General features: G+C 43.6%; 2 protein-coding genes and 5 non-coding genes across 7 annotated transcripts in view; 5 read left to right on the forward strand and 2 right to left on the reverse strand.

The window, feature by feature from the left end:
- The window catches only part of LOC145362417 (uncharacterized), a 1142232-nt gene that overhangs the window by 1017643 nt on the left and 101328 nt on the right, over positions 1-23261 (forward strand). The window lies entirely within an intron of this gene.
- Positions 8238-8309, reverse strand: trnap-ugg (transfer RNA proline (anticodon UGG)). The gene has a single exon. It is a non-coding gene; the product is annotated as a tRNA-Pro (tRNA).
- Positions 8762-8833, reverse strand: trnaq-uug (transfer RNA glutamine (anticodon UUG)). Its single transcript has one exon. It is a non-coding gene; the product is annotated as a tRNA-Gln (tRNA).
- trnav-cac (transfer RNA valine (anticodon CAC)) lies at positions 9430-9503 on the forward strand. Its single transcript has one exon. It is a non-coding gene; the product is annotated as a tRNA-Val (tRNA).
- On the forward strand, positions 10501-10573 carry trnaf-gaa (transfer RNA phenylalanine (anticodon GAA)). Its single transcript has one exon. It is a non-coding gene; the product is annotated as a tRNA-Phe (tRNA).
- LOC145362306 (putative G-protein coupled receptor 139) lies at positions 13293-18700 on the forward strand. Its single transcript, XM_080218388.1, has 2 exons — positions 13293-13389; positions 17802-18700. Exons 1-2 carry the CDS (start codon positions 13293-13295, stop codon positions 18698-18700), a joined length of 996 nt encoding a protein of 331 aa, XP_080074514.1.
- trnav-uac (transfer RNA valine (anticodon UAC)) lies at positions 22999-23071 on the forward strand. The gene has a single exon. It is a non-coding gene; the product is annotated as a tRNA-Val (tRNA).

The raw sequence follows: 23261 nt of genomic DNA on the forward strand, positions 1-23261 counted from the left end.
GATCCATTGTTGGAAAATTACAGTCGATTGTTCTCAGATTCTAATACATTATTGGAACATGACAATTTATGGTCGTGAGATCCTGATCCAGTAATGGATCATTACAGTCTATTGTCCTCAGATTCTGATCAAGTGTTGAAACATTTACAGCCCATTGTTCTCAGATACTGATCCAAGTTTGGAAGATTACATTCTATTGTTCTCAGACTCTGATCCATTTCTTAAAAATTGCATTCGGATGTTGTCAAATTCTGACCGTTTGATGGAACACTGCAATCTATTGTCTATTGTTCTCTGATTCTGATCCGGTATTGAAACTTTGCAGTCTATTGTTCACGGATTCTGTTCCAGTATTGAAACATTACAGTATATTTTCTCGGATCCTGATCCAAAATTGTTCTCAGGCTCTGATCCATTATTGCAACATTACAATCATTACAATCTGTTGTCCTGAGATTCTGATCCATTATTGGAACATTGCAGTCTACTGTTCTCAGATTCTCATCCTGTAATTGATCAATTTTTCACGAAGAAGAAAATGTTCTTAATTCCCGAAGTTACACATGATCTGCCTCTCTAATCTTAAGGACACTCCGTTTTGAGTGCCAGTCTGCCTGCTTTCATCCTAAAGGCTTCTACTAATACTTTTTCCTTCAAGGCTCCAGCGAGAATTGAACTCGTGACCGTTGGGTTATAAAACCAGCGCTTAAACCACTGAATTATGGAACCAAATGCAGCAAGCTACTCGCAGTAGGTGCAGTGCTATCAGTGGATTGAGGAACAGGATTGGGTTTGAGGTCGGTCATTTTTGATGAATGTGGAAATGTCTGAGGTGGAGAGCAGGAAGGTAAAAGTCGCAAATTGAAAGTGATATGATTTCATGTGTGTATCTGACATGTATGTTTTGTATGGGGGCGAATCAGCAAGCACAGCATTGGTGGTTCAGCGGTGTAATGCTCGCGCGCCAAGAGGGAGGCCCTGTTCGACTCCTGCCCAGTTAACGAGCAGTGTTTACTTCATCTCTGTTGTTGTTGTGTGTTAGTTGCATTGAATTTGCTGTAAAAAATCATGAACATTTCTTTGCATGTGAAAGCATTGGTTGAATGAAATGAGCAGCGGCCCCTGATCTTTGCATTGATGGCTCTGTTGTCGAACTGTCAAGTACCACGTGAGAAGCCCTGGGTTCGATTCCCGCCCAATGCAAAGCCCACTCTTATTCACTTCTCTCTCCATTCACTTCTCTCTTTCTTTCTTTGCAATTCTGTACTGCCCACACATTTCAACCACCTCAATCTCCTTACCATTTGCCTCATGCTACTTTTTAACATCTGCATCACTTTCCCTTTTTCTTTCAGTCATTAGTTTCAATACATCTATTTCTTTTCCATCAAATCTAATTCATGTCTCAGATCATCTTAGCTCCCTTTGTTGAGATTTAGCACACTGGTCTCAGAATCTACTACCTCAGTATCCAACTTGATATAGAATTATATAATATTATAGTCATTGATCTCCAAGGGCTCTATCTCAACGAGATTGCCAAATAATATTTTCATGTTACACAATACCCAGTCTAAAAGGGTTTGTTTCCTTGCTGATTCCTCAACGCTTTGGTCCAGAAATTTATCCCGTATATACCCCAGACATTCCTTCTCTATTGTACTGTTGTCTGGGAACATGAGTGGATTTCAGGTTACCTCTGAACAATATCTATCAACAGTGGTTTCATATAATGCAGATTCCAAGTCATGCTTTGGTGGGTGTTTTCATTGTGGTGTGGGGAGGCGCGGAGAGGGGTGGGGAGAATGGTGGTGGTGATGTACAAAAACGGCAAGCAGTTTGCCCACGAAAATATGGAACCTTCCGTGTTGCCAATGTTGTACATAGGAGGACTGGACTCGTGAGTGAATCTGTTTGTTTACTGAACTGTAAATCAAATGCACCTAGCTTAATTGTCACCCTTGAGATTTTCACTGCATATAAATGAAGGATTCTTTTAATGTGCTGCAGAGCTTCAGTGTACAGCTTGGAGGACTTGTTCAATTTCAGAAATAACAATGCACGGGCCAGCGAATGGACTATTTTATGTCATTTACTATCCTATTCTCGCTGTTATTGGTATCCCGGGTAAGCTACAGATTTTGAATATATAGATATAGATTTTGATAGTATTTTTATTTGGTAAATTGCCAGAAAATCTGTTGTTGTATCTCAGAAATGGGCTATTTGTTATTTAAATGCAGTGTTATTTCAGTTTAATATACTTCACTTGGGTTCATATATGGAGATGCAGTATTTCGGTTTTAGACAGAGTTATAATTTAGAAACATGGGCTCCCTCCAGTACAGAAGGAGGCCATTTGGTCTATTGAGTCTGCACCAACAACAGTCTCAGAAGGTTTCCCTGTAACCCCACATATTTATCCTACTAATCTCTCTGACAATTAAGGACAATTTAGCAAGATCAATCAACATAACCCGCACATATTTGGACCGTAGGAGAAGACCACACAGACACAGGGAAAGCATGCAGACTTCACACAGACAGCGACCCAAGTCGGGAATCTAACCCAGAGCCCTGGCTCTCTGAGGAAGCAGTGCTAACCACTATGCCACTTCACCCCAGTTATTAGTCCCACTTATTTTGTTCACAGTATAAGATATTATCCAATGCTCCATGGTGCAAATTTATAGAAACTGCGTTTGTTAGATTTCCTAGTTATGAAGTGTTACACATGAATGTGTATGGACGTGTTTCTTTTAAACATTGCAGTTCATTCAAATGTTATAAGATGCTGCCTAACTTTTTAGCATTGCACAGAACAATGGCAAATCACAGTGCAGTAAAATTCAATGTCGTGCATTATTTCATTACAATATGCTGCACTGATTTATCAAAATGTAACAATTATATTAAATACATTGTGATATAAAATGTATTAATTCATAACAGGAATCCGCAGCACTATCTCTAAATGGATATGGTATATTTCAGATGTTTCCATACATCATAGTAGAACGTTAATTTAACGAATGTTTTTATTTACTGGGAAGGTCACCATACATTGTCCATCTCATGGTTTTACTTCAGAAATTTGATTTCAACGTTTTTTTTTTGCCACCACTCAAGTCCATGCGGAAAGGCGAACTTGTCAGCAGCTTGCGCAAACCAAATTTCCCATTAACCACAACATTCGGGCAAATGTCTTAAGGACTCAGTAAAGAAAAATATTTTAAACCGAGCCATAATGAAGGCAAGAGAGGCAGAGCACTTGAGGGAGAGAATTGCTAACGTTAAGTTTTGGCAGCTAAAGGCAAAATGAGCACTGATGGAGCTACTTAATTCCTGAGCATACCAGATGTTAGATATTGTATGATATTAACAGTGTTGTCGGAGGTTTGCAGATAAGGAGCGGCGAGGCTATGGATGACTTGAAAACAACAATGAGTTCATGAAATTTAAGGACCTATTAGGCCGTAGCTGTTGTAGATGAGAAAATATCGGTGTGATAAATAGCCAGGACTCATTGTGAGCAATCCTCCTGTTATCAGATGTAGCAAATGAGCATAAACACACTAAAGATCCAGTTTGGACGAACACCCAAAAGACTAATCATGTTGCTGAAATGTAGTTTTTACAAGATATTGGACAAGTGTTTAAGCCCCAGCTAACCTCAGGCAGGTTTGTGATGTGTGATATGACAGTCGATACTAGGCATCTGTGCTGGATGATGTTTATGGCGCGGGGAGGGGGTGAGGGGGAGCGTTTGAACGCTCAAGTCAAATACAAGAAGGAGCTAAGATTGCAAATGACCTTAAGGCTCAGAGGATGAACTTAGTGGCGAGAGGCTAAACTTTTCTTGGTAGTTCAAGACAGTGTTTCCTGTTTCAAAACTGTTGATCATAACAAACGTCTGTTCATCCAGAATAGGATGCCAAACAAAAGACAAGGGTTCTGGTGGAGCAAAATAGCATTAGAGTGGGTGAAGAAGGTTTCAGAATGCATTAGATGAGGCTGGTGTTTAGAATCTGCTCGGTAATGTCTTCCTGTATTTCTCTTTTTATCGTTCATAGCCAACTTGATGGTGATTATAATCTTATCCCGAGGGCGGTGTGGCCTCTCCCGGGGCATCACCTCCTACCTGGTGGCGATAGCGGTGAGCGATTTTCTTGTCATTATCACTAGCGTCATCCTCAACCGGATTGGAGGAATTTATTTCCGTGAAAGTGTTCTGTCGACCACCCACGGATGCGCTGCCAGCACCGTGTTGGTCTATGCCACGCGGGATGGCTCAGTCTGGCTGACAGTGGCTTTCACCATTGACCGTTTTATGGCCATCTGTTGCCAGAGACTAAAGACCAAATACTGCACTGAGAAAACTGCATTGTCGGTTATAGGACTGATCTGTACCCTGAGCTGTGTCAAGAACATCCCTTTCTACTTCACCTACCAGCCTTTGTACATTCTGGACGGGATGCCCTGGTTCTGCGATATCAAGTCCAGCTATTACACCTCGCCCGCCTGGCAGACATATGACTGGCTTGACCGCATCTTTACACCCTTTCTTCCATTCCTCCTGATTCTACTGCTCAATGTCCTCACGATAAGACATATTGTAGCGGCCAGCAGAGCCCGTAGAAAACTCCGAGGCTGCCAGAGTCAGGAAGACCTGGAAATGGCAAACCGCAAAAGGTCAATTGTCCTGCTGTTCGCCATCTCCCTCAGCTTCCTCCTCCTTTGGGTCACCTATGTCGGGCATTTCCTCTACGTACAGATTACGGGTGAGGCCTACTTTACCGGCCTGGATTTCAATGACCCACAGTTCATTCTTCAAGAAACGACCAACATGCTGCAGCTTCTCAGTTCGTGCAATAACGTTTTTATCTATGCGGTGACGCAGGCCAAGTTCCGGGAACAGCTGAAGAATGTACTGAGGTTTCCCTTTACCATTTTTATTGCCTGCATTAACCGGTGAATAAGCAATAAAATATTGTTATCTTTCCCTTTCAAGCTCATATTCTCGTGTTGTTTCTTGTCCATTCGATTGGTTCATTTTATGCCAACTTATCTCTCACCTGAATCAAAAATTCCAGAGCTCCATCCCTCCCTAACACTGCAGAGCTGCAATGTCCGTCCTCCAGTGTCCAGAGTTTCTGGTACTAACTAAGTGCTGCTGCGTTGGAGACACTGTTTTTTTTCTCGATAGAAGAAAATTCACGTCTGCCCCCAACGATGGAAAACACCAGATCCCCCAGTCACTCAGTTGCAGAGAACCAAGATGATTTTTTTTTCCAGTCAAAGTTGTTACATGATTATGTCTCATTATTCTTGAACATTTTGATATCCTTGCAGTGTAGTGAACGGATAATGATTCCACCATTATTTTAAACCCCGTTGATTCACATTGTTTTGGTGAAATATCCCAGCTTTTCTGATTAAAAAAAAAGTTTTAAACAATATGATTCCACCAAGATCCCAATGAAATCCTAACTTTCAAATACCAACACATTAAAAAAAAACACACGTGCAAATATATCCCCTGGTAACACATTCTTTTCAGATTCAAATGTAACTGTTTCAATTTTAATGTTGACGCGGAGCTGTGGTTACCATCAGAGAACCTTAGAAACCCCACAGAAGGAGAGGATTCGGCCATCGAGCCTGTACCAATTCTCAGAAAGAGTATTTTACCCAGGCCCTCTCACCAACCTATCCCCGTAACCACACAAAATTGTCATGGTTAATCCACGTAACCTACAAATAATTGGGCACGAAAGGGGGATGCAGCATGGCCAATGTACCTAAAATGCACACTTTTGCATTTTGGACGGAAACCCGAACAAATAGGGGGAGAATCGTTTTCTCAAATAATTCAGGGGGTAGGACTGGAAAGTTTCAGCAAGTTTACAGCACAGAATCAGGCCATTCGGCCCAAATGCTCTACTTTTTCCTTTTTGTTTTTCTGTTTTTTTTAATGGTCCACATCAGGCTCCTCCCTTCTTTTATGATGTAAACCCAGCAACATCGCCTTCAGTTCCCTTTTCATTCATCAAAACATCAAACTTCCCCGTAAAAATATCGATCGGCCCAGAGCCTTCGAGTTGTAGTTTTTCCATTCGGGGAGACCATTCATGCAGTGAATATTAAATATTGACTTGTACACTTCCACTGGAGATAGACACAATGATGCATTTACATACAAACATAGAAACAAAGAACAGTGCAGCACAGTACAGGCCCTTCGGCCCTCAATGCTGTGCCGAACTATGTCCAATCCTAAGATCAAGCTATCCCACTCCCTATCATTCTGGTGTGCTCCATGTGCCTATCCAATAACCGCTTGAAAGTTCCTAAAGTGTCCGACTCCACTATCACAGCAGGCAGTCTATTCCACACCCCAACCACTCTCAGAGTAAAGAAACTACCTTGGACATCCCTCCTATATCTCCCACCATGAAATTTACAGTTTTGCCTCCTAGTAACAGCTACATTCACCTGAGGAAATATACTCTGCACGTCCACTTTATCTATCCCCCTCATCATCTTATAAACCTCTATTAAGTCGCCTCTCATCCTCCTCTGCTCTAACAAGGAACTATATTTAAATATACACAGAACATAACATAGAGGCAGGATTCGGCTGGATTTCTGAAGGGACTAAGGAAAAAAAATGAGCGCCGAAGAAAAGAAAATCCAGCGAAAAAGAGGCATGTGCCCAATTATAATAAAATATTATTTGATAACGTCTGGATGATAAAACAGACAAATCCTTAAATCAGTGAAAGGTGAAGTTGTCCTATAATTAGCAGGTAATCGACATGTTCACTAGCCGGAAGGTAAATATGAATACAAGTATTAAATTCGCTATCCTTCGGCCAGATTTCCGTGTGAATGTTACTGACAGAGATATTAATGCCATTGCTTTACTATTTGTTTCCTTTGCAAGGAAACAGGGAAATAAATGTTCCTCAAATACCTCCTCAAACCTGCTGCATGGTCTTGTGATTAAAGTGATACAACACCACCATCTGCTGGAGGACCACAGCGACTGCAGGCGCTGGCGCTTGTGAGTCTGCGAACCAGTTGCTGAAATATGAATATTGAACGATATTGTCCGAGATTGGAGCTTGTAGAAGGACATCGGCTGGCGTATTCGCCCTTTTTATAACCAGACACCGCAGATAAACCGTGTTCTTCATTTCCCACTGGGAGATAATGTCTGGAGATTGAAGTTGGGATTATTTCAGACTGCAAATTGTACATTCGATGCCGTTATCAGACGTTAATCAAATTCAGAATCTTAGTGGGTAAACACTTCTGCCCTCTGCAATTCGCTGGCAGACAGTTTCAAGGTTTCGTCTTAAAAAAGGGCACAAAGAATCAGACATTTACAGGGATGGACACACACACTCACACACACACACAAGCACACACAAATCTCGGGGGTCATGCATATACAGGCACACACAGGTTCTGAAGCACTCAAAGATAGACACACACACACACACACACACACACACACACAGAGGTATTGGGGCCTACAGAGATACGGGGGAGGGGGGCGCATATACAGATTCAGGGACACATATAGGTGCAGGGGCACATATGGATGCAGATACACCAAGTTTCAGGAGCAGACATATAGAGATACTGGTAACTCCAAAGATACAAGGGCACACACAGAATCGGAGGCATATACAATCTCTCTGTTATTCGCTGCCAAACTCTCTCTCGTAGTTCCAGAATTTTCAATGAGTTCACTTCTCATTATTCCAAACCTCAGAGAGAACAGCATCATCGCATTAAATCCCCTCTCCAATGACAACTGTGCCAATGAAACTTGGTCACGCAGACAGCGAGAGCTTAGAGGGAAATAAGAGTAAACCAGGGAAATGAGATATAGGCACAGAGAGACTGAGTGAAAAAGACCGAGGTCGACAAAGAGAAACAAGGACAGACAGATTTCGACAGAAAATGGAGTAGCAATCCATATCACATGAATTAATAACAATATACATAAAACCAGGGGCCGGAATCCACAAGCACCATGTCCTCTGGAATCGTTGATTTGGGATGAAGGGAACGTCCACGAGCACATTCAACTTTTGAAATCATCTTGAATGAGTTGTGTTGTTGGATTCCGTGCATTGTCAGGTTCTCAAACCAAACCGGGAGTGAACTCATCCTGCTGCGTGCACGATAAAGAAATGAACAAGACTTGGCCATGAATAACAATGGGGCTCATGCGGGATTTGAACCCGGGACTGCTCGCGCCCAAAGCGAGAATCATACCACTAGACCAACGAGCCACTGGCGCAAAGGCAGGTACTTATATTGTCATCTTAACCTGATCAGACAGCTACAGTGAAATTTGGAAGCGCTGGAATAAAGTACTGAGGAAGCCAGGCAGCAAGTGTGCACAGAGAAAGGATTCACTTCTTACACCTCCATAACCTTTCATTTAAATGGTTAAAGGTTGGAAAGGTAGGAAGTGTTAAACACGTGAAATCCAGGAGCGAGACAACATAACAACAGATAGCGTGCATTTCAGGAGAGATAAAAGCGAGTCCTGTGGGTTCCATGGCCTGAGCGTGAGGAAAGCAGAATATCACACAATGTTTATACCAGAGTATGAGACCATTCACAAGGTCATTGAAACAATCCCGTGTGCTGTGGATAATAAGGAACTGCTGGGTGGACTGCATAGTGATTACACAGGAGCCACAGTGATGAAGCATTCTGCATTATGCAAATTAAAGCAAGGTTTCGCCGAGATTTGAACTCAGATTACTGGATTCAAAGTCCAGAGTGCTCACCATTACACCACGGAACCTAAATACTCGGTAGGAAGTTGAAAATCGTCAATAAATATTTGTACCATGTCAACAGCAGCGAGAAATGTCAGCCCCGTTGCACAATCCATGTTTATAAATCCGTTGCTGGTTCCTCCTGTAAAATAAGTAGGCTACCTTCCACTGCATTAAATTTCTCTGTAAGTGACCGCTTTCAAATAGTAATGTTTGTATCGAACTGACATAAACCTTACTGCAGTAAATCTACTGAACAACATCAGCTTGTCAGAGCTCTGCTTTCATCACAGTCCTTGTGAGACTTGCCAGAAGTTTCGGTTCCGATTCCAGCATCCGCAGTAATTTGCTTCTTTACTGAATACAATTGATTGAGATTATTCGAAGGAATATGAGAATGATGAAATAATAAATGGGTAGAAATCATTGCTCCCTTAGATATTTGCCAGACGAGCGCTTTTAAGTTTTGCTGTTGGGGATAAGTTGTAGAATCAGATTGAAAGTAACGGTTATCTTCCTGAATTCAGTGACATGGGCTCTCAGTCTAACCATCGGAACCTGCAGCGACACAGCCTAGTTGAACATTGAAAACAGGCTGATTTGCGTTTCTCTAGTTTAAGCTGTTTCTGTAGTGTAGTGGTTATCACATTCGCCTCACACGCGAAAAGTCCCCGGTTCGTAAACCAGGCAGAAACATTCATTAAACTTTCTCATGTCGGGTAAGGAAAATGCGAGGTTTGAGTTTGTTGCTCAACATTGTCTGAATTTGGATGTTAAAAACATGTTATCATTTCTCTGACTTCACCCTCAAATACTTCCGGTGAAATAAGCAAAGTTTTTTTTTGACGCACTGACAGAAAAGTTCGCTTTTGACGCCGAGCAGATTTTCACGTCTGGTTCAGTCTCCATCAGAATTTAATGAGTTTCTAGGTGCAGACTAATATGGTTAATCACCATCTGAAATACCTGATAGTGTGTGCTCAAACGGACAGATACGACTGATACTGTAAGTGAACTTTTTGGAAATGGCGCACATTTCACAGAAGAATCTTTGTTTTAAAATCGTTTTTCATCTCTAAGAAACAGGAAAACCCAATCAGACAGGTGAAGGAATCGAGACTCTGTGCGGATGTACCGGATATTCCTGTTACGGGCCGGAATTTATGCACCTGAATGTTTCACGCCTATAATAAAAAAGGCTCAAGGATCACTAACAGATAATTCTTGATTATCCTCCATTTAAATGCATTTGACTTTGTTTAAAAGCTGACGATAGTCAATCCCAAAATTGTGATCTGTATTACCCGGTGATTCGATTGGTCCTGTTGATCAGTTATATTTTCAATTCGCTGATGTTCAATTTCAGAAACATTCAATTCATAATGAAGCCATATGTGTTAAATAATGCATTGATACTAAAAATTAAAACGAATACTGAGTACAAGTGTGCAATGAGCTTTGACAAATTGTCATCTGGAGCCGAAACGTCCGCCCTTTTCACTCCTTACAAGTGCTGTCAGACTTTGTGAGATTTTGGAGCATTTCCTCTTTTCCCATCCGCAGTAATTTGTTTTCATCACTGAGGACATTTGGTTGAGATTATTCGAAGAAAGATGAAAATGCATTAAGGAATGGGCAGAAATCATTGTTCTCCTAGATATTTGGGAGACGGAAGTTTCTAGCTTACCAGGCAGCCGAAATAGCTCAGTTGGGAGAGCGTTAGACTGAAGATCTAAAGGTCCCTGGTTCAATCCCGGGTTTCGGCAGGATCCCCTTACTGATTTTCTGTGTTATTTGCTAATTAGCACCGCATTTTGTCTTCAAACATCAATTCATGCAAACTGCAACAGACCAAATACCCATCGCAATTTCCACCCTGCCAGATGTTGTTATATTTCCTCCTTGTTGGATTTTATTTTTTTTTTTAAAACTTCCTCTATTTTCAAAGATTCCCAATATTAATGACTGTTCATGGAGGTGAAGGGTTATCTTTGTTTCCTTATGCACACATGCCATGTAACGTCCTGAGTTTTTCCAACCTCATCACATTTCAGTGCAGATGTCAAGTCCGCTTTTACATGGCAGTGAAAATACTTTTAGTTGACTTTCTGTTTGAGCGATGGCTTGATGGATTCGGGATGTGATTCTCCCTTTGGATATTATAGTCTGCACACTTGCGAGCGGCCTCGGGTTCAAATTGCGGACAAGCCCTTGTTCAGAAATGGACGCGTTACGGATTTTGTTTATTTCCCCATGACCTACTGGAATTGGTTCACATGGGATATGATTTGAGAACCCGAGCAGGGACTGCAAGGATTCTATCAACACAACAGACTCACAGAGAATCCAGACATTTTCAAAAAGTGACAATGCTTCCGAACATTCACTAAATCCTTATTCACCCATTCAGAGCTCCCCATGCTTGTGGGTTCAGACAGCTGTTGTGTGTATATTGGGTTGTGGGTGTCTGCCTCACTCTCCGTCCCTCTTGGTCGCTGGAAAACTGTCTCAGACTCTTTCACTCTTTCAGTCTGTCTCTTCGTGCAGCGATCACTGTTCCCTCTTTTGCTCTTTGCTCCCTCTGTCCTCTCATTGTCTATGTTTAACCAAGATTCAGTGCATTTAATCCTGCAATGAGGCAGTTGTCCTGTGAGGTGAGATGCAGTGGGAGTGGGATGAGACTGTTTTCTCTCTACTTCATCCGAGGGGATACACCCTCCGGGCTCCAGACAATCCACAGTGATATATTATAGAACAACAATTAATTTCAATGCAATGACATAACAAGCGATTCTATTACACTGGGGATAAAGATGATCGATTATCTGCAGCCTTCCAGGGCATCACCTCCCTGGTTATTTCCCCTGCTGGGAGGAGATGGGGTGGTGGCAATCCTGTGCCGGTAATTAACTAAGAGGGTTACACCTTACAGATTTTCGACCGGGTTGGGTTGGGCAGGGGTGGAGGGGGAGGCGGTGTGTGTGGAATGTCCCCCCCACCCCGCCCAAGCTAGTCCGTCCAGTGGCCCACCTCAATTGCCTGATTAAAGTCATTGCAACGCATAAACTCTCAACTGAACTTTAACTATTAACTGAACATTAGCCCTTCAACTAAAAGCAGTTCAGAGGGAGGTGATGGCCGAGTGCTATTATCACTAGAATATTAATCCAGAAACTCAACACATGTTCCAGAGACCCCAGGTTCGAATCCAGCCTCAGCAAATGGTGGAATTTGTGTTCATCAAAAATAGAATCAGGAATCTGCTGATGACCATGAAACCATTGTCAGGGAAACGGGGGAAAAAAACTTGTTCACTCATGTCCTTTGGGGAAAGGGAATCTGCTGTCTTTGCTCAATCTGGCCTACACTGGACTCCAGAGCCACAGCAATGTATTTGACTTTCAACTATGCTCCATATGCAACTCGGAATGGACAATGAATGTTGGCCAATCAGTGTCTCGAGAATTTTTTTTTAAAAAAGAAGGAATGTGCACGATCCCATTAATCCGCTTGGAAGGCTATTCCTGAAACGGGGTAAAAAACAGTGTCGGTGGGTGCTCAAAGATGTGGCTTTGTCTCCCTGAACTGACAATCTTGTCAACTACATTGGAACAGTACAGTACAGGAACAGACCCTTCAGCCCACGATGTTGTGCCGAACATGACGCCAAATTAATCTATTCTCTGCCCTTGCTCCATATCCCTCTGGTCCTTGTTTATTCATATGCTGATCTAAAAGCCCTTTAAACACATCTTTAAACAAGCCCTTTATCACATCTGCCTCCACCACCACTCCTGGCAGTGCGTTCCAGACAACTACCACTCTCTGTGTGTAAAGAAAAATCACCCTTCATATCTCCTTTGAAATCTCCCGTTTAAGTGTGTTTGTGTCCCCTAAAATTACACACTTCAACTCTGGGAAAAAATATTTTGACTGTCAATCCTTTCTATGCCTCTCATCATTTTACAGACTCCTCGCAGGCCTCCCCTCAGCCTCCGTCACTCCAGAGGTAGCAACCCAAGTTTGTCCATCCTGTCCTTATAGCTCAGACCCTCCAATCCAGGCAGCACCCTGGTAAAAGTCTTCTGTACCCTCTCCAAAGCCTTCACATCCTTCCTGTAATGTGGCAGCCAGAATTGAGTGTAAACAGAAAGCTGATATTGATATTCAAGTAACCTCGTGTCCCCGTGATAATTCTAGTCAGAAAATATACATGTGCATTTTTTTTAGGATTATAGGAATAAAGAATATTTACACAGGTCTCCCTGACTGGCAGATGTGTTGTTACCCATAAACCCTGGGGGGTGATAGCTGTTGAAATAGTTGTTTGTTCAGTGACTATGAATAAGTGATACTGCCGCGGGATTTTCTGACCCTGTGGATTCGTTCTCCTATAAATAAGGAGGAATATATCCAGGGTTTCATCTGGGGATCACTCCCGGCAACAGGAGCATCGAATCATCAATCTTTACCTACAGGGTGAAAATGTCGCTTTCGTTTCTGGCCAAGCTCAGGATTCTGTGGGCACTCGAAGACATACAAAAAATTTACTACCCCGTGCTGGCAGCAGTCAGTGTTCCTGGTAGGTTACTGCAGGAGGCAGGGTTCAGAACAACGTGGAATCTTAACCCGTGCCTCCTGCTCTTCCACTTCTTCACGCTGCCGACTTAACAACGGTGAAAGTAATTGAAGATAAGGTCGTTTTGTGTAAAGCGATGTTGGTGGGGTGGCACGGCGGCAAACACTGCTGCCTCACAGGGACCCGGGTTCGATTCTCGCTTTGGGTCACTGTCTCCGTGGAGTTTGCACGTTCTCCCCGTGTCTGCAAGGGGGGTTATTTCGAGATACTGTTCAGAAATACATAATGCCCTTGGCCATTTCTTTCATATTCATTCATGGAATATGGTAGGACACTGAAGAGTGCAGTAGAACAGAGGGATGTGGGAGTACAGAAACTTAATTCCCTAAAAGTGGTGTCACAGGTAGATAGGGTTGTAAAGAGTGTTTTTGGAACATTGACCTTTATAAATCAAAATATTGAGTATAAGAATTCGAATGTTATGGTGAAGTTGTACAAAACATTGGTGAGGCCGAATTTAGAGCATTGTGTGCAGTTCTGGTCATCGAATGACAGGAAGGGTATTAATAAGGTTGCAAAAGTGCAGAGAAGGTTGACAAGAATGTTGCTGGGTCTTGAGAAAATGGGTTACAGAGAAAGGTGAATAGACTAGGACTTTATTCTGTGCAGCGTAAAAGAACAAGCGGGAATTTAATGGAGGTGTAAAAAAATGTTGGGTATAGATAGAGTGAATGCAAGCAGGCATTTTCCACTGAGGCTAGGGGAGAAAAAAAAAACGGAGGACATGGGTTAAGGGTGAAGGGGGAAAAGTTTAAAATGAATATTGAGGGCGGAGGCTTCTTCACACAGAAAGTGGTAGGGTGTGGAACGAGCTGCCAGGTGAAGTGGTAAATGCGGTCTCACTTTTATCATTTAAGAAAAACTTGGGCTGGTACATGGATGAGAGGGATGTGGAAGGATATAGTCTAGGTGCAGTTCAATTGGACTCGGCAGAAAAATGTTTTGGCACAAACCAAGAATAGCCAAAAGACCTGTTTCTGTGCTGTAATGTTCTATGGTTCTATATGGGCTTCTCTACCTTGCCAGCATTTATTGCCCATCCCTAGTTGCTCCTTGTGAATGTGGTGGTCAGCTGCCTTCTCGAATCACTGCAGTCTGTGTTCTGTGGGTTGACCCATAATACCGTTATGGAGGGAATCCCAGAATTTTGATGCGGCGACTGCAATGGAATGACTGATATATTTCCAATTCAGGATAGTGAGTGGCTTAGAATGGAATTTGCAGTTGGTGGTGTTCCCGTGTATCTGCTGCCGTTGTCCTTCTAGAGAAAAGCGGTCTTGGGTTTGGAAGGTGCAGTCTAAGGATCTTTGGTGAATTGCTGCAGTGCATCTTGGAGATAGTATACACTGCTGCTACTGTGCGTTGGTGGTGGAGGGAGTGGATGTTTGTTGATGTGGTGCCAATAAAGCGGGGCTGCTTTGTCCTGGATTGTGTCAAGCTTCTGGAGCTGCACCCATCCGGGCCAATGGGGACGATTCCATCACACTCCTGACCATCGTGAAATTATAAGCACCACAAACAGCTATTGTTATTTCACTATTGGTTTAGAGAACCCCCTCGATTAGAACTGTAGAATCCTTACAGTGCAGAAAGAGGCCATTTGGCCCAGTGAGTCTGGACAGACCCTCCAAAAGAGCATCTAACTCAGGCTCGTCCCTTCACCCCACCCTGTTCAACTGGTGAGGCAGCAGCTGTGGTAATGTGTGCAGTTCTGGTCACCACATTATAGGATGGATGTGACTGCACTGGGGGAGAGGGTTTGCACAGGAGATTCTCCAGGATGATTTGAGTTGATTTATTTTGTCACATGCTTTAGTATACAGTGAAAAGTATTGTTTCTTGTGCGCTAAACAAAACATACCATTCATAGAGAAGGAGAGGGTGCAGTATGTAGTGTTACAGTCAGAGATGTAGGGAAAGATCAACTTAATGCGAGGTAGGTACATTCAAAAGTCTGACAGCAGAAGGGAAGAAGCTGTTCTTGAGTCGGTTGGTACATAACCTCAGACGTTTCTATCTTTTTTTTTTCCGACAGAAGAAGTTGAAAGAGAGAAGGACCAGGAAGCATGGGGTCCTTGATTACGCTGACTGCTTTTCCAAAGCAGTGGAAATTGTAGGTGGAGTCAATGGATAGGAAACTGGTTTGAATCATGGACTGGGCTTTATCCATGACCCTTTGTAGTTTATTGTGCCGTGGGTGGAGCAGGAGCCATACTAAGCTGCGATACTACCAGATAGAATGCTTTCTGTGGTTCATCTGGATAAGTTGGTGAGAGTTGGAGCGGACATGTCAAATGTCCTTCGTCTTCTCAGAAAGAGGATGTGTTGGTGGGCTTTCTTAACTATAGTTTCGGCATCAGTGGGAGGGGGCGGGGGGTGGAAACCAGGACAAGTTGTTGGTGACCTGAAAACATGAAAATGAGAAGCCCTCAACAATTTCTATTTCGTCCCCAGTAATGGTGACAGGGGTATGTTCTCCACTACGCTTCCGGAAGTCGATTACTATCTCCGTTTTGTTATTGACATTCAGCGAGAGATGATTATCATGACACCACGTCACCAGTTTCTATATCTTTTTCCTGTATTCCATCTCATCATTGTTTGAGATCTGACCCAGGTGGATTGGTCATGCCAAATTGTCCCCTAGCCTCCAAAGATGGGCAGGTTTGGTGGATTGTCCATGCTAAATTGCCCCTTAGTGTCCCAAGATTTGCAGGTTAGGTGGATTAGCGGGCAGGCACATGACAGCAGCAGGGAAGAAGCTGTTTCCTGAGAAGCTGTAACGGGGATAGTGTCTGGGTAACATGCCTTAACGGAGAGAGTCGTTGCAGTCATGATGGGCCAAATGGTCAGATTCTGCACGGCAGGGATTCTGTGATCAAATCTGCATCATTGGTTCATGATTACTTTGACTACCAACCCCACGAATAGGGACGCCTGTGACAGAGAGTCATTTTGGATGCATGTCAAGATACAGATTAATGTTAGTTTGTCGTGAGGAATTTTAACGTGCGGAATTGCAGTCAAACTCGATATCGCATCACAAATGCACTAAGTTGATCTTATTAACTGTCAGCATGCAGGTGGTGGCAAGCTGGCTCAGTGGTTAGCATTGCTGACTCACAGTGCAGGAACCAAGGTTCAATTCCCAGTTTGGATCACTGTCTATGTAGAGGCTATCTGTATCTCCCCATGACTGAATTGATGTAATATTGTCACATGTATTAGCATACATTAAAAACCGATTGTTTCTTAAATGCTATGCAGACATAGAACAAGAAAGAAGAGGGCGCAGAATGTAGTGTTACAGTCACAGCTAGGATGTAGAGAAAGATCAACTTAATATGGGGAAGGCCCATTCAAAAGTCTGGCAGCAGCAGGGAAGAAGCTGTTCTTGAGTCAGTTGGTACGTGACCTGAGACTTTTGCATCTTTTTCTCACTGGAAGAAAGTGGAAGAGAGAATGTCCGGGATGTGTGCGATCCTTGCTTATGCTGGCTGCTTTTTCCGAGGCAGTGTCAAACGATGGGAGGCTGGTTTGTGTGATGGACTGGGCTTCGATCATGACCCCCTTTGTAGTTTCTTGCGGTCTTGGACAGAGCAGGGGCCATACCAAACTTTGATACAACCAGAAAGAATGTGTTCTATGCTGTAACTATAAAAGTTGTTTACAGTCATAGTGGAGTAGTTAAGACACATAATAGGAACCAGTAGGACAGCTAAAAACTCAGAACAAAATTACATAGGAATTAGGAGCAGAAGTAGGCAAATTCAGTGATAGCTGGGGTGTAGAGGAAGATCAACTTAGTGCAAGGTAGGTCCATGCAAAAGACTAAAGGTAACAAGGAAGAAGCTGTCCTTAAGGGAGGGGGTGGGGTGGGGTGGGTGTAGGGCGGGACAGTGGTTAGCACTGCTGCCACACAGCGCCAGAGACACAGTTTCAATTCCAGCCTTGGGTCACTGTTTGTGTGGAGATTGTACATTGTCCCCGTGGATTCTCTCCAGGTGCTCTGGTTTCCTCTCACAGTCCAAAGATGTGCAGATTAGAGTGATGGGCCGTGCTGAATTGGCTATTTGTCGGGGGGTCTAGCAGTGTAAATACATGGGATAACAGGAATACGATCTGGGTGGAATTGTGGTCGGTACACGCTCGATGGGCTGAATGGCCTCCTTCTGCACTGTAGGGATTCTATGAGTCAGTTGTCACGTGACCTCAGACATTTTCCTCTCTTTTGTACCTGTGTGGGTTTCACTGTAATGTCATTGCAGTGTTAACGCAAGCCTACCTGTGACAATAATAAATAAGCTTGAACACTAATTTGCTGGATATTTTCATTCTGTCTCTCCCACACACAGTTAATACACTGACGATAGTGATCTTGTGTCGGGGAAAGTGTGGCCTCTCCAAGTGTGTGATTCGCTATCTGGTTGCCATGGCAGCAGCTGATCTACTGATAATCATCATTGATCTAATCCTGAGGCATATTCCCATTGTGTATCGAGAGCAATTTACTTTCCTGTTGTACATTCGAGTGTGTAACATCCACGCGGTTGTCCTTTACGCTGTCACTGACTGTTCTGTCTGGTTCACTGTCACATTCACCTTTGATCGATTTGTGGCCATTAGTTGCCACAAGCTAAAAGCTAAATACTGCACTGAAGGAACAGCAACTGTGGTTCTTGTCACAGTGACGGTGCTGAGCGGTTTGAAGAACATTTTCTGGTATTTTCTGTACGCAAGTAAGTACTGGCTTACAAACACACCCTGGTTTTGCAACGTGTTGCCTCATGCATCTAACTCACTGGCCTGGGCTCTTGTTGAATTTATGCATTACATTTTAACACCGTTCATTCCATTTGTATTGATTTTATTGTTCAATGTATTGACATTCAGAAGCGTCTTCTTGGCGAGCAGGGCCCGCATGAGACTCCGGATTCGGGGCAGTGGCGAGAATTCCAACGACCCAGAAATGGGAAGGCGACGGAAATCCATGGTCTTACTCTTTCTAATCTCGGGGAATTTCATGCTGCTGTGGGCACTGTTTATGTCCTGTTCGATAGTGAGACGATTGGATTACTTGGGATATTCAGTTCACGTGCCCAAATTTGTACCTGAAATCGGTTTCATGCTCCAGCTCCTGAGCTGCTGTACAAATACTTTTATTTATGCTGTTACTCAGAGTCAATTCCGAAAGGAGTTAGTGAACGGTATTAAATATCCCCTGATGATGATTGTCAAACGCGTTCAAATATGAGACATCACACATTTATTTCCTGGACTATGTTCAAAAAGACAGCGATCAAATAAAATGGACATGGAAGCAAAGTATCTGGTTCACCACTGACATTAGAGCAAACAGTTAATTTGATTTTTTCCATCAAAAAAACTAAATAATAATGAATGTTCTTAAAGAAAGAGACAATCAATTGGGGGCCAAAATAGATATCTTCTATTAAATGGTGTGAGTACACTCCATGGAGAAAGTGGTTTTTAATTTAAGTTTATTTACTCATGTCACAAGTAGGCTTACATTAACACTGCAATGAAGTTACAGTGAAAATCCTCCAGCCTTCACATTCCTGTGCCTGTTCGGATACTCTAAGTGAGAATGTAGCATCACAAATGTGCCTAACCAGCATATCTTTCAGACTGTGGGAGGAAACTGGAGCCCCTGGAGGAAGCCCACACAGATATGGGGAAAATGTGCAAACTTCGCACAGGCAGTGACCCACACCGGGATTGAACCAGAGTTCATGACATTGAGAGGCAGCAGTGCTAACCACTGTGCCACCGTGTTGTCCCCAGGATGTGAAATTTCAGAGTGGGAAAACAATGAAAAACCCCAGGTTACTGTCTGTGTGATGTTTTCACACTCTACCTATGTCTGCGTGGGTTTTATCCAGGTGCTCTGGTTTCCTCTCATACTCCAAAGATGTGAGGGTTAGGTGGATTTTCCATGCTAAATTGTCCCTTTGCGTCCAAAGATGTGCGTGTTAGATGCAGTGGTCATATAACTTGTCCCTTAGTACCTAAGTATGTGCCGGTTAGGCGGATTTGTCATGCTAAATTTTCCCTGTGTGTCCAAAGATATGTAAGTTAAGTTGGTTGGCCAATTCTAAATTGCCCCTGAATAACCAAAGGTGTGCAGGTTAGGTAGATTGGCCATTTTAAATTGTCTCTTAGTGCCCAAAGATGTGCAGGTTAGGTGGTAACCCTAACACCTCTCCCTATCTCTGCAACCTCCTCCAACTCATACACCCCCTCCCTATCTCTGTAAACATCTCCAGCCCCTACATCCCTCCATACCTCTGTAACCTCCTCCAGTCCCTGCAGCCCCACCCTATCTCTGTAATCTCCTCCAGCTCCGACACCCCCTCTCTGTCTCTGTAACCTCCCCCAGCCCCTTAACCCTGCTGAATCACTTTCCAGCACCTACAGCCCTATTTCCGATAGTCAACGTTTGACAAAGGGTCGTCTGGAATTGAAACATCAGCTCTTTTGTCTCCTTAGAGTCGCTGCCAGACCAGCTGAGGTTTTCTAACACTTCATCTTTTGGTTTCAGATTCCAGCATCCACAGTGACTTGGTTTCATCCAGGTTATGTTGCAGCTGTATAAGGTGCTGGTGAGGCCACACCTGGAGTACTGTGTACAGTTGTGGTCTCCTTACATGAGAAAGGACATACTGGCACTGGAGGGGGTGCAGAGGAGATTCGCTGGGTTGATTCTGGAGATGAGAGGGTTGGCTTATGAGGAGAGACTGAGTAGGCTGGGGCTAAACTCATTGGAATTCAGAAGAATGAGGAGGAGATCTTATAGAAACATATAAGATTATGAAGGGAATAGATAAGATAGTAGCTGGGAGATTGTTTCCACTGGCGTGAGAAACTAGAACTAGGGGGCATGGCCTCAAAATAAGGGGGAGCAGATTTAGGAGTGAGTTGAGGAGGAACTTCTTCACACAAAGGGTTGTGAATCTGTGGAATTCCCTGCCCAGTGAGGCAGTTGAGACAACCTCATGGAACGTGTTTAAGGTAAGGATAGATAGATTTTTGAACAGTAAAGGAGTTAAGGGTTATGGTGAGCGGTCGGGTAAGTGGAGCTGAGTCCACGAAAAGATCAGCCATGATCTTATTGAATGGCGGGACAGGCTCGAGAGACCAGATGGTCTACTCCTGCTCCTAGTTCTTTCATCTCCTTCTGCAACGAGGGGCTCAAAACGGTGTTTCATAGTCGTTGCTGCAGGGGGAATTTGGGGCTGTGAGAAAGGTAGTGGGTGAAATTAAAATCGGCAAGTAAACCACCCGACCACTGTCTATTTTCCATCCGCCATGATCCTGCGATTCGAACAGGCACATGGGTATCACTCTGATCGATTGGGATGTGGAAATATGGCTTTTTCTTTTATTCATTCACGGGATGTGGGTGTCGCTGTCGAGAACAGCATTCATTGCCCAGCCCTAACTGGTCCCTTGAGGAGGTGGCGAGTGAGCTGCCGTCTCGAACCCACCACAGTCTCCTTGTAGTGTAGGTACATCCACGGTGCTGTTAGCGAGGGAGCTCTGGGGTTTTGAACCCAGCCACAGTGAAGGAACGGCTGAGATATTTGCAAGTCGGGGATGGTGAGTGAATCGGAGACGGGGGGACCTCCAAGTGGCGGATGTTCCCCAGGTATCTGCTGCTCCCACTCCCATTGGTTGTCCTTCTGTATGGCAGAGATGGCGGGATTGGAAGGTAATTCCGCTCCTGGCGGAATTTCCGGGTGGGAATTTCTCTCACTTTCGGCATTCACGGGTCAACAGTCGCTTTTTAAACGGTGGGGGGGGGTGGGGGAGGGGCGGAGGCGGAGAGAGGCTGATGATGACGTCACGGCAATATGGCGGCTCGCCCCGCCTCTCTGCAGGACCCGGATGTTCCGCCAACGAGCAACGGTTGGGCTGGAGTGGGCAAGAGGTGACACTGGGCGGAGCAGCGCCCGGGCATGTTACAGCGCCCCTGGTGTTCAGGAAGGGAAATAGCAGCATCACAGTCTGCCCAAAGGCTTCCATAGTTCAGCTGCTCAGAGACACTGGGAACCTCTTCAACTGGAAACTTCAGCTTCTTACATTCACCCCACCCCCACACACCCAACCCCCCTCCCGTGTTCATTCGTTGTCGAATAGACAATCTCTGCAGTGAAATCAGAAACAACGTGTTCACATTAAAGGGGATGGGAACCTGGACCATTCTGCTCAAAAGGCCCTCCTCGCTTTGAATATTGAATTGAAATGTTCAACATGAGAATTTATAGATGCAAGTCATGTTGTATGTGGAACGCTCATGATTATACAATGAGATCAGCACAGACATCTCACAGTGTTGTGTGACTGGAGGAGATGTCAGAGATGCACGTTCATAGGAGAAAAGTTGAGTGATTGAGATTGATGATTGAGTGGAAAGTATCGGATCGTTGGGCTACTGGTGGTCAGTTCCCTTCCCTCCCGTTGAATTCCTCCCTGTGATCAGAGACATGGATTAATTTTACCTGCCCGTTCATAGGAGAAAGGGAATAACCAACACACTACAGCAGTGCTGCGGGATCAACGGAACTAAAGAGACTTGTATAGAATTGTAAACAGCGCGGTCATGCTGCAGTTCTGGAATAGGTTTTCAGAAATAGAAATTTGGTCATTGACACACGAGTTTAGAATATATTTACCAGCTGTTGACTTCAAACATATTACACATAACATTATATATATAAATATACTTCCATTAAACCATTAAAGTTAAAAAAAAAAGAAAAATGAACTTGTGGCTGAACATTTGATCCAATTCCATATTCCTGCTTCCATTCATTCCTAGATAGATCATAAATCTGTCTAACCCAAACTGAAATGTGTTCAATGATGGAGCATCAGAACCCTCTGGAGTAGAGAATTCCCAAGATTCACCAGTCTTTGAGTGAAGCAATTTCTCCTCATCTCAGTCCTAAGTCATCAGCTCCTTATCCTGAGATTGTGTTCCCGTGTACAAATAAAACAAAAGGCAGGTGGCTCATGGATAAATTAATATTTTATAAAACACGTATCAGCTTTCCTGGTGGTCTAGTGGTTAGGATTCGGCGCTTTCACCGCCGCGGCCTGGCTTCGATTCCCGGTTAGGGAACGTAGATTTATTGCTGTACAACAATCCTGCGTTACTTCCCGGTCCGCATCAGTATCAGGGAGATTTCCTCTTTAGTATCTGATTTGGAAATATCACATTTAAAGAACAAAGAAAAAAGAGTGCGACAGGCTACAAAGCGCTGATGTTACAAAATGCGGATGATTATTGGAAGAAAGATGAAAATGATGCATTATTGAATGGGCAGAAATCATTGCTCCCTTAGATATTTGCGAGACGAGAGCTTTTAAATGTTGATGTTCGGGAGAAGTTTTACAATCAGATTGAAAGTAACGGTTATCTTCCTGAATTCAGTGACATGGGCTCTCAGTCTAACCATCGGAAGCTGCAGAAACACAGCGCAGTTGAACATTGCAGACAGGCAGGTTTGCTCTATCACAATTCTAGCTGTTTCTGTAGTGTAGTGGTTATCACATTCGCCTTACACGCGAAAGGTCCCCGATTCGAAGCCGGGCAGAAACATTCATTAAGCTTTCTCATGTTGGGGAAGGGGAAAATTGTTTGATTCCAGTTTACTGCTCAACATTATCCGAACCGCGGTGTTAAAAGGCATGTTATCATTGTTCTGATATTACCTTCAAATACTTCCTGTGAAATGAGGTGCACTGATGGGAAAGTTTGATTTTGACACCGAGCATTTATTCGCATCTGG

The sequence above is a fragment of the Carcharhinus amblyrhynchos genome, unplaced genomic scaffold, assembly GCF_965287045.1.
Source record: "Carcharhinus amblyrhynchos unplaced genomic scaffold, sCarAmb.v2.hapA scaffold_38, whole genome shotgun sequence".
In the NCBI taxonomy this organism is placed as follows: domain Eukaryota; kingdom Metazoa; phylum Chordata; class Chondrichthyes; order Carcharhiniformes; family Carcharhinidae; genus Carcharhinus; species Carcharhinus amblyrhynchos.

Coding starts and splice junctions, on each gene's coding strand:
- LOC145362306 (XM_080218388.1), top strand. CDS start 13,293: ATGTCGCTTTCGTTTCTGGCCAAGCTCAGGATTCTGTGGGCACTCGAA. Junction 13,390..17,801: donor GGCAGCAGTCAGTGTTCCTG/GTAGGTTACTGC, acceptor TCCCACACACAG/TTAATACACTGACGATAGTG.